The sequence below is a fragment of the Convolutriloba macropyga genome, chromosome 3 (genome assembly GCF_964194025.1).
Source record: "Convolutriloba macropyga chromosome 3, txConMacr16.3, whole genome shotgun sequence".
In the NCBI taxonomy this organism is placed as follows: Eukaryota; Metazoa; Xenacoelomorpha; order Acoela; family Convolutidae; genus Convolutriloba; species Convolutriloba macropyga.
In genome coordinates this window covers 66,860,161-66,874,482 of record NC_134470.1, presented here as the reverse complement: position 1 = coordinate 66,874,482, position 14,322 = coordinate 66,860,161, and the positions used below count along the sequence as shown (strand labels likewise).

At 38.5% G+C, this 14,322-nt stretch overlaps 2 protein-coding genes across 2 annotated transcripts in view; both read right to left on the bottom strand.

Moving 5' to 3' along the window:
* LOC142336383 (uncharacterized) overlaps window positions 1–14,322 on the bottom strand; it is a 547,349-nt gene that overhangs the window by 492,157 nt on the left and 40,870 nt on the right. The window lies entirely within an intron of this gene.
* Window positions 151–13,883, bottom strand: LOC142337222 (uncharacterized). The gene is made up of 4 exons (XM_075386358.1): window positions 13,802–13,883; window positions 13,368–13,711; window positions 4,879–4,922; window positions 151–1,797 (listed from the first exon to the last, which is right to left on the bottom strand). The coding sequence occupies exons 1-4, from the start codon at window positions 13,804–13,806 to the stop codon at window positions 406–408; spliced, it is 1,785 nt and encodes a 594-aa protein (XP_075242473.1). The 5' UTR covers window positions 13,807–13,883; the 3' UTR covers window positions 151–405.

Here is a 14,322-nt window from a genome sequence, read left to right as displayed (position 1 = left end):
CACATTAACAAGCTTCCTTGTTGTCATTAGAATTATTTTAACCGGTTGTTGAGGAACAATAGTAACAATCGATGGTATATTTTGATGTGCTTTAGTTAATTCATATGTACAAATTTTCTGAAAGGAATTTCTAGAGAATTCAATCAAAACTGAAAAACTAACAGAATATTTATTATTGACATTGAAAGCAATGTCATAAATGCGACCTCATTGAGAAATTCAATTCTAAGCACTATCATGATACTTGACAATCTAATATGCAGAACAAAAGTAATTATGATTCAGCGCTGAAAAAAACGTGAGCTCAGTCCGGGACCATGAATTTCATCTGCACCCCATGCTCAGTTTTCATCAATTGGAGATATTTCAGAGACGCTTGTTGAATTAATTCACCCAAACTAATTTCTAATTGATTTCATCATTGATTAGGTTTAAGTCAAGAATCCCAATTTTCTCTTCGACAGTCAAGAATACAATTTTATCACGATTTGCCGTTCGGATCAATGCCATGACCTCGTGTTTAAGGTCCTCAACTTGAACAAGTTGAATACTTGGAATAGATTTGTTGCTTGAAGGCCGCAATGTGAACTCGTAAATCATCAGCCTGCATAGTTTATCCCCCTGGATGGCAACTATGTATATCTGAGACCCTTTATCAATTCCAACAATACCATGCACACTGTTCATGTACTCTAACTTCAAGTTGTAAACCTCAAACTGCTCCAGAAGTTCTCCTTGTTCAAGAATTTTGACAGCGACCAAATCGTTGCTCTGTTCCCCAGCATGGAAGAGATAATCTCCGTGGTAGAAGGAACGGAATGCATGCATTTTTGGGGGAATATCAGCCGATTGCTGTCCAATCTGTTGCTTGTTGGCAAAAATTGAGAACAAGTTCTTATGATTTTCTTGGCATTCCATCGTAATGAGTTTGTCAGGGGTTCCCACAAGCAGAAAATGCTCTACTTTGTCATACTGAACAGCTGGAGAGATGGGATTTCTATCCCGACTTCGCAGAGTGACAACATCAAGCTGCTCAACTGAGCCATTCTGTCCAGCTTCTTTAGTGGCACCAAACAATTTTCCGCCGCTTATCGCAATTTTGCTCAAAGTTCTTGCTTCTGACCATACCTTCCTGTTGCGAAGCATAACCAAGTTTCCATCGCATATTTCAAACTCACAAATCACTTGTTTCCTGTTATGTTTTTGACCTTCGCGTTCTTCGAAAAGAATGTAAATAAAATTGTTCTCGTTGAGGGCGTATGACAAATAGAAATTGGCGAAACAACTTGATGCGTTTTGAACTACTGGCCCTGTTTCGACTTTGAACCTTTTCGCTGATATTACGTCATCGGGCAAATCAATTTCGTTGGGTTCCTCTGTGTTATGTTGATCCTGTTGAGATGAGGTTCCGTTTCCAGACCCAGTTCTCTGGCATGTTCTCTGAAACTGCATCAGCTTCTGTTTCATCTGGTTGAGCTGAGTAACACATTCTTTCTTTTTCAATGCCAAACTCTCGCGAATAACTTGCATAATTTGGTCATCTGTATCTATTTCCAGCCCTTCTATCAACTGGCGCGCCTCTTCGAATTTGTTTATCTGCTTATTCAGGTCCGACATGGCACGGTTGAAGTCTTCACTTTGGGGTCCTGTGTCTATTTGACGGATTCCAGCTGGAGTGACGGAACCTATGCCAGAGAGAGTTTTGATGAAGTCGTTCATCACATCGCTCAGTTGCTTCAAGAAGTCGCTCGTGTATTTAAACCGCAGCACAAACCATTCCTCCGTATACACAGCACTCTAGTAAATAAAAAACAACAACATCTTGTAAAGCGTACCATTGTTGCATAATTTCATATCAAGCCCCTAGAATCGCTAAGACATGGCCATGGCTCGTGAGGCATGGCCAAACGCGCTAAATGCGCAGCTTTATAGTAGTCAAGAGGGGTCTATTTCCGCGGTGGGGGGGGGGGGGGGGCGTTAATTCCATCGGGGTTTATTTCCTATGTAAATTTAATTGCGGGCTTTTTTCTTCGAAACCGCTTTTTTGTTTATTGTACACTAAACATTCGGGCTTCCTATATCAACAGGCAAATTATCATGCAAGAAGAGAGCGTAGTGGAATCAAAAATACATTCTATTTAGTGTTTGTGCTTCTTGTTGCGAAAATATGACTAAAAATTTGTTAAAAAAATTGTGCCCGATAAAATGTTCGGATTGCGTTCACCAAACGAGGTGCTAATAAACAATCAAAATAAAGCATGAATTATTATTCATTTCAAAAAAAAACATTTGTAAATATCGAGAAACACTGCAAGTTCAGTACGTCCACATTTTTTAAAGTAAAACATCTATAGCTAAGCAAACAAAAATCAGAAACTCATTCTAATAAAACGTTTGTAAGGGCATTAAGAACTAAGCAAAATAAATTATGACTGTCAAAATTGGCCAAATCTCAATTTTCGCTGCAATCAAATGATTTTCTTGGAGAGAAAATCCTAAAAGTCGACAGCTGAGACCAAAAACAAAACAAACCAAAATTCTCAAAACTGAAAAAAGACTTTGATATTTGGTACTTATACAATTGATCACAGAATAATTCAAAATATCATCTTCTAACGTTCTTTTCCTAAATTCTTAAGTTTTCCTAAAATTTTCCTATATATACAATCAATGTCAAATTTTATTTTCTTTTTAAAAAATGCTATAATATGCAACCCAAAAATATGAAAGAAAACCAACCAATGTTTGCAAACAATTTTAATGTCATTTTTGAAGGCGAACTTTGAAAGCGACCATTTCTCGTTTATAGATTATAATTGTCAGCTACTACTATCGCAGAGCTCAAATGAGTAAGAACAATTGTTTCTAAGTGATAACCATTTAGTATCTACTTTTACAGGAATGGCGACATACAGCAAGTGGATCTTTTCTGCTTGCTGATATTTTTAGATTTTTTAAGGAAACAATTCTTAAAGTGCCTTCAATTTACCTAGCCTCCCTTGTTTCAATGAAATGCAAATATCGCTCTTACATTTAGCAAAAACGTAGATTTTGGGAGTGCTAAAATAACGGCTACATAGAAATGGGTGCGCCAGCAAAAAAGTTCCCAGCAAGTTTTTTCTCCATGCTGTGAGACTATTTTGCGTCAATAGAATCAACTAAATCTTTTATCGTCTGCAATAACTAAAAAATTGGTTATCTGGTGCATATTAGGCTCAAAGTGACTACTAATTGCAATAAAAAATAAAAGACCCTATTAATTACAATTGCAGGGTTGAAGATGGCCATGCTTATATCAATTTGCGTTGGTAGCAGAGGATGATCATTTGGCACAAAAATTTTGGTATCTTTTCCGTTTGCCAAACCCCCCCCCCCCCCCCAGCTTAGTCAGCATAAATTTTTAATGAACCACAGGCGCACATGCTATTTTCTTACATAGTAACGTGCTATATAACAACATATAATTTGTAACTGGGGCTCATAAAAAACACTGGGGCTGAAACAGAATAGATCCAAATCTTGTCTCTTCAGGTTTTCTCTGAAAATTTTTGGTCAAATTCGAGTTATTGCGATAGATGTAGTTCCTCAGTTGTTGCATTGATGGTGAAAAAGTCAAATTGACTTTTATTTTTTTGAGGAAACGATCGTTCTCGATGTGCTCTCAGATAGCCAAAAATAATAAAAGTTTTTTCAAACATTTTCATTGGTTGAATTTTGTATTCAATTCATAATAAAGAATTGTGTTTGGTTGATTAAAAGAGGAACGAAAAATAAAGTGACGCTAAATAATGAGCAATAAAATCCAATTTACTATTAACTAGTGATGATATAAAGCTAGTTAACAAGAATCGAGGTCATTTTGGCCGGAGCTAGGAATTAGAGCCAACGGGCGCAGCACCGATTGAGAAAACTGAAAATCCGAACCGACCGCTTAAAATTGATTGTTCAAAAAACTTGACCGGTTTAAATTAAAGTGCAATAAATGTAGGAAATGGTGATTCAATTAGTTGTCATCGCTTTATTATCTATGTTGTGTGGTCGGGAAATGCTCCACTCGACCTCTCCCCACCACGAGGAGGGTGAGGGGAGGTTGCGAACAAGGATAGATCCTCTTTAGGCAATTTAGTAAGTATTTTCACACAAAAACTGACTTTAAAGTGCTTTAATATCAAACAATCAGTGCACGGGAAATATTTGGCTCTGAATCTCATTTGTTGTCATTGCGCTCTGCGCCCGTTCGGCTCTACCGTCCGTCCTCCCATCTGACCTAGTCTGGTTGGCCATAGCCATGCTTCAGCGGCCAGCTGACTTGAATGTATTACAACCGAACATTAATGCGACCATTTGAATTATATTAAAGAGAGTCCATTTTTCTTACTTCCTAAAATATGTTATTTTGGCTCACTGATACTCTTCAATCTTTGATATGTTAATTTGGCCTAAATTTTGGCATATTTTTCAAATTTTAAAATTTTTTTTTAAAAAAAACAATTAGTAGCTAAAACAAACACTTACAAAAATTGTGATAATTGAAAGAAAGTTGGACTTTTCCCGCTACGAAGTCTGACGAAGTTAAGCTGATTGGGTTCTCAGAATCAAATGTTCCAAGCTCTACTTAATTAGAACTTGTAAGTAGCTATTTGTAGTGATACAATCAGCGCATAACTCATTTAACAAATATATGACACCTCTTAAAATGAAGATATGGGTCAAGGATCGGCGAGGTCACAAAATTGTGTCAAATTTCGGTTTCTGAGTTAAACTTCTGTTCTTTCTTTTAATTTTCTCTTTACTGTCACTTGTCTCCTCCTACGTGCTTTAAAACCTACATATCTATGCTATGATTTAAAAATTAAAAGTATGGATCTAAAAGAGCACCTCGTTAGATGAGCCTTGTACTGAGACGTTCTCCGAGTCTTCACCTGAAAAACAGTAAAAATAGATTCGCTAAAACTGATGAAACATCAAAGGATGTTGGGTTATGGACTTTCGCAAGCGGAATAAAAAGCGTTTTTAACTAAGTAAAAGAATTAATTTCTCAAAAATGAGAGAATAACAAAATGATATTTTACAGTAGAATTTAGAGATTTACAGGAGAGATCTGATTATAAGATCAAGATGGTGATTTGAATTTGGGGATGAAAAAGGACTCAAAAATCAGCTGTATATATACCCATTATCAGTGTGAAAAAGTCAAGATACAAAACTAATCTTAGCACCGTGATTCATAGTGGGGGTCGCAAAGGTTACCCAATATGGTTTGCTTCTGCAAATCAGTCGCAAAGGGAACCATAAATGGAATGCATTTGCACTTTTCTGAGAATTCATTCACACTTCCGGAGATATCATCATCATTTAATACATGCTGGGAAGATTTTACATCAATTAATCTAACTCTAATAATAGTTATCTAGATTCACCAATTTGAACCGAATATTGATTCTCAGCACCATTTCTTGACGATTCATTTATATAATTTCTTTGATCAAAATCAAATTGCTTGTCTTTCTAATCTGGTAAGTCAAACTTTCTTTCTAATTCTCACTAAGTTTAAGACTATAGTTTGATCGAAATTCTAACATCCCCACTCAGACTTGAGCTGATTGCGTAGAGTCTGTTCCCATCAAAACTGCTCTGAATGTTTCCACTTTCGAAACGGGTAAGGACTTTGTGAAGATGTCCGCTGCCATTTTGTCTGTAGGAACGTAATGAATTGAAATAGTTCCATCCTCCGTTTTGTCCCGGATGAAGTGAAACTTTGTTTCGATGTGCTTGCTCCTTTTGTGCATGACTGGGTTTTGGCAGAGTCTGATACAACTTTGGTTGTCTTCTCCAATTGCTATTGGACGTTTCTGTTGGATGCCAAAATCCTCTAGAAGTTGTTTCAGGTAAAGTGCTTCCTGAACTGCTGCTGCCATGCCCTGATATTCTGCTTCTGATGAAGAAAGAGCAACTGTGGCCTGCTTCCTGACACCCCAGCTGAGTGCTGCGCCACGTCCGTTGAGCTTGAAGTAATAGCCCGTTGTTGATTTTCTGTCGTTCACGTCTCCAGACCAGTCTGCATCACTTTCCCCCACTAAATCATAACTAGCCTCTTTTGTGTAAGTAAGTTTTAAACCTTTTGAACCTTGAAGATATCGCAGAAGTCGTTTTCCGCACATCCAGTGTTGATTGGTAGGTGCATTCATGTGTCTGGACAGAATGTTGACTGTGAACATGATGTCTGGCCTCGTCTGTTTGGCCAGATACAGAAGTGATCCAACCAAGCTTCTGTAGATCCTCTGGTCCACTTCTTCGTCTCCGTTCTGTGCTGTCTGAAGTTTCAAATTCAAATCAGCTGGAGTTCTTGAGGGTTTGCATTGATCCATTTGATACCGCTCAAGCATTGTTTCTATGTAGCGTTCTTGGTCGACTGTGACTTTGCCCTCTTCTCGTCTGATTCTTAGACCCAGAAACCAGTGTAGTCTCCCTCTGTCTTCTATGTGAAAGGTTGCTTCTAGTGCCTTCTTGACATCAGAGACCACTGTCATACTTCTTGATGCTACTATGATGTCGTCAACCCAGACCAAGATGAAGGTGTGATCCTCTGCTTCTGATCTTGCGAACAAGCAGTGATTGTTCCTGCTTCTGGTGAACCCCTGTCTCAGTAGGAAGTTTGCCAGCTCTTTGTACCAGTTGTTAGCAGCCTGTTTCAAACCATAAATTGATTTATTTAGTCGACATACTAACTTCTCCCCATCTGATCCGCGTTTTACAAACTCCTGTGGCTGTTCCAGATACACTTCTTCCTCGATTGGTGAGTGCAGGAAAGCAGTCTTGACATCAAATTGGTGCATCACATGGCCTTGCTTCGCTGATAGCTGAAGTAGAATCCTGAATGTCTCTGGCTTACAGGTAGGCGCAAAAGTCTCAAAGTAGTCCAGTCCTTCCACTTGTTTGAAGCCTTTCGCCACCTAGCGCGCTTTGTATTTGTCCACTTGACCACTGGGTCCCAATTTCACTTTGTAAACCCATTTGCCCGGTATGACGTCCCTGTCTGTGGGTGGTCTCACTAGGTTCCAAGTCTCGTTGTCTTGGAGTGCCTTGACCTCGTCCTTCATTGCCCGGTGCCACTGGTCCCAATCGTCACCTTGCTTGGCTTCGTAGACTGTTTTGGGTTCCACATAGTCGCCCTCAGTCACAGCAAGATGGGTCCTGACTTCTCCAAAAAATTGCGGAACATTCCTGGCTCGTGTCCCTCGTCTGGGCTCCGCTCTGTCCGCGTGTTCCAGTGCATCTTCATTGAAGCCAACTGTCACTAACTGTGAGAAGTCTTCTGTGTCACTGTCTTCCAGTGAATCTGAGTCTCTGTGACTCCCTCTTGTTGCAGTAGATCCTTCATCTAGTGCTGTTTCTCCAACATCCGAGGCCTCTTGTCTCAGTGTTGTTTCTTGAGTATTCACGCTCCCTGCGTCATGCCACTCCTCCTTTATTGCAGTAGATGTGTCCTGTCGTTCTCTGTTGTCATTGTCTTGATGACCATCATCTGGGTGCCAGATTCCCAGTTCCGACCCATCATCTAGTAGGTCAGCCGTTTCTTTGTTGTCAGGGATTGAGCCCACTTCAGACTCCTTGATGATCACATCTCGAACTGCCATCACCTTGCGTGTGTTGGGTATGTACACCAGGTATCCGTTTTCTCCTTCAGTGTAACCCACAAACTTTCCTTCCAGTGCCTTGGGTTCAAGTTTGCTGACTTCTCTGTCCCTCTTCCTCATGAAGACTGTGCAACCAAAAATAGATAATATACTAATTGGAAGCTTAGGTTTTACACCTCTCATCAGCTCTGCTGGGCATTTTTCTTCTCCTCGTCTCACAACCAAGTTTCTGATCCTTGCTGCGTGAAGAATTGCTGCTCCCCACATCATCTTGGGAAGTCCTGAGTCAATGAGCAAACATCTTGCCATCTCCAGCAGTGTCCTGTTGCACCTCTCAGCTAACCCATTCTGTTGTGGCGTCTCTGGTATGGTCTTTTCCTGTAGAATGCCTGCATCCAAGCAGTACGTCTTGAACTGCTCTGAGAGAAGCTCCTTCGCATTGTCTTGCCTCAGCTTCTTGGGCGTCCCCACACTGAGAACAAATTTCTTCAGGCTGGCCAGTGCTTCACTCTTTGCCTTAAGCAAGTCCACAAACACAAACTTCGTGTACTGGTCTGCAAACACTATGCAGAACCGGAACCCTGACAGCGACTCTACTCTGAAAGGTCCCATCACGTCTGTGAACACCCTCTCCAGCTTCTCTTCTGCTTGGGTCTCTGCCACTCTTGGTACTGGAGTCTTTGTGATCTTGGCCAATGCACACACATTGCATACATCATCGAGTTCCCCCACTGTCTCTGGTGCATTCCTGACCACATCCGCTTGATTCAAATGACCCAATCGTCTGTGCCACTTCCTTGCACTGTCAAGTTTCAAGCTGTTGGAACTCATCTTGAATTCTAGAACGCTGCAGGGTAAGTAAAACAAATTATTTTCTTGTGTTAGTTTTACCCGAGTTCCCTTCTGGAGTTTCATGCAGCTGTTTCCTCTCTCGAAAGTGAAGCTATGTCCCCACTCCGTGCATCTTGAGTCTGATAGGAGGTTTGAAGAATAGTCCGGCACACACAGAACATTTTTGAGTTCGCATTGGAATTCCCCTTTGTTTGAGGGTATGCTGATCCTCACACAGCCTCTGCCCACCACTCTGGAAGCCTCTCCGTTGGGATTTCTGACCACTGATTGAATGGGCACAAAGTCCAGAAACGCATCGATGTTCGTCACTATGTGATCTGTACAACCACTGTCCACTAGCATGCCTGCTGTCTTCCACTGGGTAAGAGCTGCCCAGCATTCCTCGTCTGGTGTAGCCAATGTTGGACCCATTGCCACTGACTCATGTTTGCCTCCATCTCTTTGTCTCTTGCATGCCCTGTCTAGGTGACCCTTCTCACCACACTTGCTGCATTGTGCTGTCTCCTTCCTCCTGCAGTCCTTGGCAAAGTGTCCAGGGATCCCACACACAAAGCAGTTTCCTTTCTTGGGTCCCTTCTTGAAGTCACGCTTCACTGCCAGTGCCACTGAACCACTTTGTCCCTTGTGTCTCTGCACCGTGCTCTCATGAAAGTTCTGCAGCCTTTTCCTCAACTCTGTGAAGTTCGTTGCCGGGTTGAAGCTTTCCTGTATGACAAAACTTTCATACCTCATTGGCAGACCATTGAGGACCAAGGCGTTGAAAAGGGTCTCTGAGACTGCTTCCCCTGCTTCTTGTAGCCTTGTGAGCAACTCCTGTCCTCTGATGAAGAAGCTGTCCAAATCCTCAGAATCCTCGAGCTGCAGTCGAGCAAGCTGTGCCACTAAAGTCACCACTGTCGGCGTCTCCACACTCTGAAATCTCTCTTGCAAAAGCTTCCAAGCCTTTGCTCCATCTCCAATGCCGTCATCTCCCACACAGTCATGTCTCATCAGCATGAGGGTTGTTGCATCTAGAGTCAGTGCCAGATGGCACCACACATTGTTCCGTTTCTCCTTGATGTCTGCAACTTCCTTCTCATATGCATCCTTCAGCACCTTGTGGTTCTTCTTTTCATCATTGGTTGCCCCATTGGCCAGTGGCGCAGGCTCATTGGGTTGCTCCTCTGTCCCCAGTAGTGATTTGTAGAGTCCCTTCGTCTGCATCATCGCCACAAATCTTGTGCTCCAGATTGGAAAGTCCTGTGCCTTTCCTGTGTAGGTCAGCAGCTTCACTGTCTGTTGATCCATTGAAGTTTGAGCAGGCAAAACAGTTGTGAAAAGAAAAGGTACTAAGCAGAAAAGGATTATGACTGTCAACAACAAATTAGTTTTGTTTTGGAAATTAATTTTACGACTTAAAAAATTGCTGGGCCCATAACCTGTTGGGTTATGGACTTTCGAAAGCGGAATAAAAAGCGTTTTTAACTAAGTAAAAGAATTAATTTCTCAAAAATGAGAGAATAACAAAATGATATTTTACAGTAGAATTTAGAGATTTACAGGAGAGATCTGATTATAAGATCAAGATGGTGATTTGAATTTGGGGATGAAAAAGGACTCAAAAATCAGCTGTATATATACCCATTATCAGTGTGAAAAAGTCAAGATACAAAACTAATCTTAGCACCGTGATTTATAGTGGGGGTCGCAAAGGTTACCCAATATGGTTTGCTTCTGCAAATCAGTCGCAAAGGGAACCATAAATGGAATGCATTTGCACTTTTCTGAGAATTCATTCACACTTCCGGAGATATCATCATCATTTAATACATGCTGGGAAGATTTTACATCAATTAATCTAACTCTAATAATAGTTATCTAGATTCACCAATTTGAACCGAATATTGATTCTCAGCACCATTTCTTGACGATTCATTTATATAATTTCTTTGATCAAAATCAAATTGCTTGTCTTTCTAATCTGGTAAGTCAAACTTTCTTTCTAATTCTCACTAAGTTTAAGACTATAGTTTGATCGAAATTCTAACAAAGGACACAGTTTGACGGATTTTTTGCTCTTGAGTTTTGATGCATAGGTTTATGATTAAGAGAAAAGTATATACGACCTATGCATATCAAAGAGGTGGTCAAACTAATCATGGGACCCCAAATGAGACAGTGCAAGCAAAAACAACCAGGTGTGGCAGAAATATGAGCTAAACACAAACTAAGCACTTTTTGTCGCGGTAGAATTAGAATCATAATCCTGTACTTCAAAGCATGAACCGACTAACTCAAATAATAAGACTTTTCTATGGTATTTAGATTTTTTCCCACCCCTCTTCAGGGAGTGGGTGGAGGAACTATATCTCAAATGGGTTTTTTGTTCAGTCAATTTTGACGGATCGATATTTTCATCGTAGTGAGTGGTTGTGAGTGGTATCATTAAAAAGCTTGTCGGCGTAGAATAAACAGATTTTTTCAAATTCTTTTTCTTGAGTGCGTTATCGTGGTTTAAATTTTTGTGAATATTAGACCAATTTGCGTTACTTTTAATAGAATTTTCTGGAATTTTCATATAACGGTTATATTACGGTTTCCTGGCTTTAAAACTACTAAATTTCACATTTTTTTATTTTTAAGCAGTGGCCAATTTTTAACGTTTGCTTATTTTTTGTCAGATAATTACACTATTGACAGTTCACATAACAATTTATTGGCGTAATTTATCATTCAAAACAAGGCAAAATTTATCATACAAAAGTCTTTAAAGGCATAGTTTAGGGTTTTAACGGCTTCGACACCCCTTTCTCGAAGAATTTATTCGAACCTTTTTACATTTGTCTTTAATTGTCCTTTTTACCTTGTCATTTTAGTAGTATAAAATTTCCTGGATAATGAAACGTCTCATCGGTTTTTTATGATGGAATTAATGAGCCTATACTCTGGTTAAGTAGATAGCTGATGGCTTTCATGACTTCTAAAACAATTGTTTTTAAAAAAATGTTAACTTCGCATTTTTGTTTTTTCGTCTATTTTTTACCTGGTTTCGTTAATTACAAATCATTATTGTTGACATTATTGTTGACGAATAAAGATGTAAATGTACAAAATCGAATGTTTTTAAAGAATTCGTTATCAATTTACTGGCTTCGACGCGATTTTTTCCTCAGTAAAGAAAAATTTTGATTTTTGTCTTATTTGACGTTATTTTTTTTAGAGGTAAGACCTATTCTAAATATTTACCAATCTCAAGCGTTTATTTGGACGAATAAAAAAACCTATTTAAATTTTTCATTTTATAGCTAATGTTTTTTATGACTTTGAAATTAATTGATTTCGAGAAATACAAAACCTACATTTAGTTTTGCCCTTTTTCTCTTTTTTTGTCTACTTTTTAACTATTCTCATTAATGCGAGGTCGCATACCAAATTATAGGCGTTTAAGGAAGGTTCAATTGACCATAATTTGAGAGGCAAAAAAGGGCTTTACGGCTTCGACAGCGTTTTCTCGAAAGTTTTGTTTATTGTTTCTATTCGTGCTCTTTTTGTAACCGCAAAAAAAAATGAATTTTGACCAGCCCTAATGCCATCATATAGAGGCCTATGTGATCATAAGCATGTTGGAACTTTTCAATTGCAATGTAAAGGTTTTCATTACTTTGAAATTATTTTTTAACTTTGTTTTTTTTTTCTTTTTTTTGTGTCTAATGGCGACCAAGCCCTAGTATGGAGTAGTTTCAGATAGTTTCTAGTGAAATACAAGTTATTTTGTTTACTTTCAGTTTTATCTGACGCTATTTTGACCTTGTTAATACGTTTTTTTCTTAAAAAATGGACGTAAAGTTTTGGATGTAATTAATGTTTTGTTATTGTTGTTTGATTTTGCTGTTCGTCGTGACTTGCTTTCTTAATAATGGCTGATCTCGGCAAATTAATGCGGCATTTTTTAGCCCACTGAGTTATTTGCGTTGGAGGCGATCTATTAGTTCATACATAATTTTTTTTTTGAAAAATACTTGAATTCTTGGGGGTTTTCTATCTGTTCCTCATTTGCTAGACATTTATGCGGATGAGCGGGGCGGAACTTTATGTGCAAAAGCACATTACTGAGCCTCGTTGTTGATTTTAAACTATTTTCGCTTCAAGATGATTAGAGTTCTCATAACATCAGAACGATTAGACAAAACTAAAAGAGGAAGAACAATTTCCTCGTCTTTTAATTTGTGTCGGATCATTATTTTGTGTCTGTTTATTATCTTTGCAGTTTTGTAATCAAAATCGCATAACTCCCACAGAATCAGAACTTGAACTCGAACTGTCAAAATCCTTTTCAAGCTAATTCTCACAAGTTAAATCGCAATATATGATCAAGGTAATTTTTCGTCTACAAAAATTAGTTTATATTTTTTTCAACTCAGCCCGCGACGTACTTTCACTAAATGCAGAGTTGTATAACAGTTATATAGACAATTGTTTTATAGTGGTTCACACCAAAGATTTCTCTCGTGCATCTCAAAAATTATGAATTTTTATCCGAATAATTATAGTAAAACATACACACCAGAATTTGCCAACTTCTAGGTGAAATTGTGTCAAATTACACAACTTTCTCGGGCTTAACTTTAGCCTTTTTTCTGTTTGAATCAGATGATGATGTAAAAAATCATAATTTTGTAAAAAAAAAACAACATAATTTTGAGTAAATTTTTTGAGTTTTTTGAGTGAATGTAAACAAAAAACTCTCTATTTCGATATAATTGTCTGATTGGCATGAAAAGCCTGCGTTATTTATTTTTGTTTATTTATCTGCCGTGGCCTGTGAATTCGCATTGCTTAAACATTACACTAGTAAGAACTTAAAAATTCTAGTAAGAACTTAAAAATTCCAGTAAGAACCTGAACGATAACTCTCGCCCTCCATCAAATATCCAGATCTCTGTCGTTGGGCACGGTCATCCAAATCCTCCAAAATAGACCAATATTCTTCCCAGTCTTGCTTTTTGAGGTCAAAAGGAACAGCAGCCGATTCTGCGGCTGCTTTTTTGACCTCTAGACTACTCTTGATGTCACTCATGGTCTCTTCAATTTCATTGTAGAGCTGCATTGCATTCTCATCATTACTCTGTGAGCACAACAGAAATGTATGGTGTCGCTCTACATTTCCACACAATCTTCTGAATCTCAGAAAGTTGGTTACAGTGTCCGGAAATGGGCCACCGGGTTCACGATAGAAACTGAAGCTACACAAAACCGGTTAACTTTGAGATACTAAAATCATTATTAATGTCAATTAATAAATTTATCAAACACAAAGACAATTCAAAACTAACCTCATTTTACTGGCATTTATGGTTAGACGCTTAATATTAAAATTTTACAGCTATCTTTCGATGAGTGTTCTATGTGTTTTTGATGTGTTTACGCTGTAAATATTCTTTGCGATTAGTCTGGTATTATTTTATTCAACAACATTTATACCGAACGCCAAAGTTATAATATCACAGTCAGTGTGCGTTTGAATGTAAATTTCTGAATTAGTTTCAAATTTTGCATTGTTGACCATGGCAGACTAATAAAAATATGGCAATCCTAACAGAGCAGGAAATTTATTTTCTATGTTGTTTTATATCGAATGTTTTTAAATCGAAATCTTCTGCATACACAGACCCTGAAGTGGTGTATTTTATATCTTATCGCTTCTCACCGGTCATTCAACGAAAGTCAAACATAAAACAACATTCAGCAAAGTTCGCCAACAATATGAAAAACTAACTGAAAAACAACACAAAATTAAGCTAAGATATATAATTAATGGCTCAGAAACCATTTCAAACACAAAAGACGTGATCAA

Excerpts from the sequence above, each read along its gene's own strand:
- LOC142337222 (XM_075386358.1), bottom strand. Across the intron at positions 4,923-13,367 it reads GGGCGAGAGTTATCGTTCAG|GTGAAGACTCGGAGAACGTC; the intron begins GTTCTTACTGGA and ends ACTGTTTTTCAG. Across the intron at positions 1,798-4,878 it reads TACAAGGCTCATCTAACGAG|AGTGCTGTGTATACGGAGGA; the intron begins GTGCTCTTTTAG and ends TTTATTTACTAG.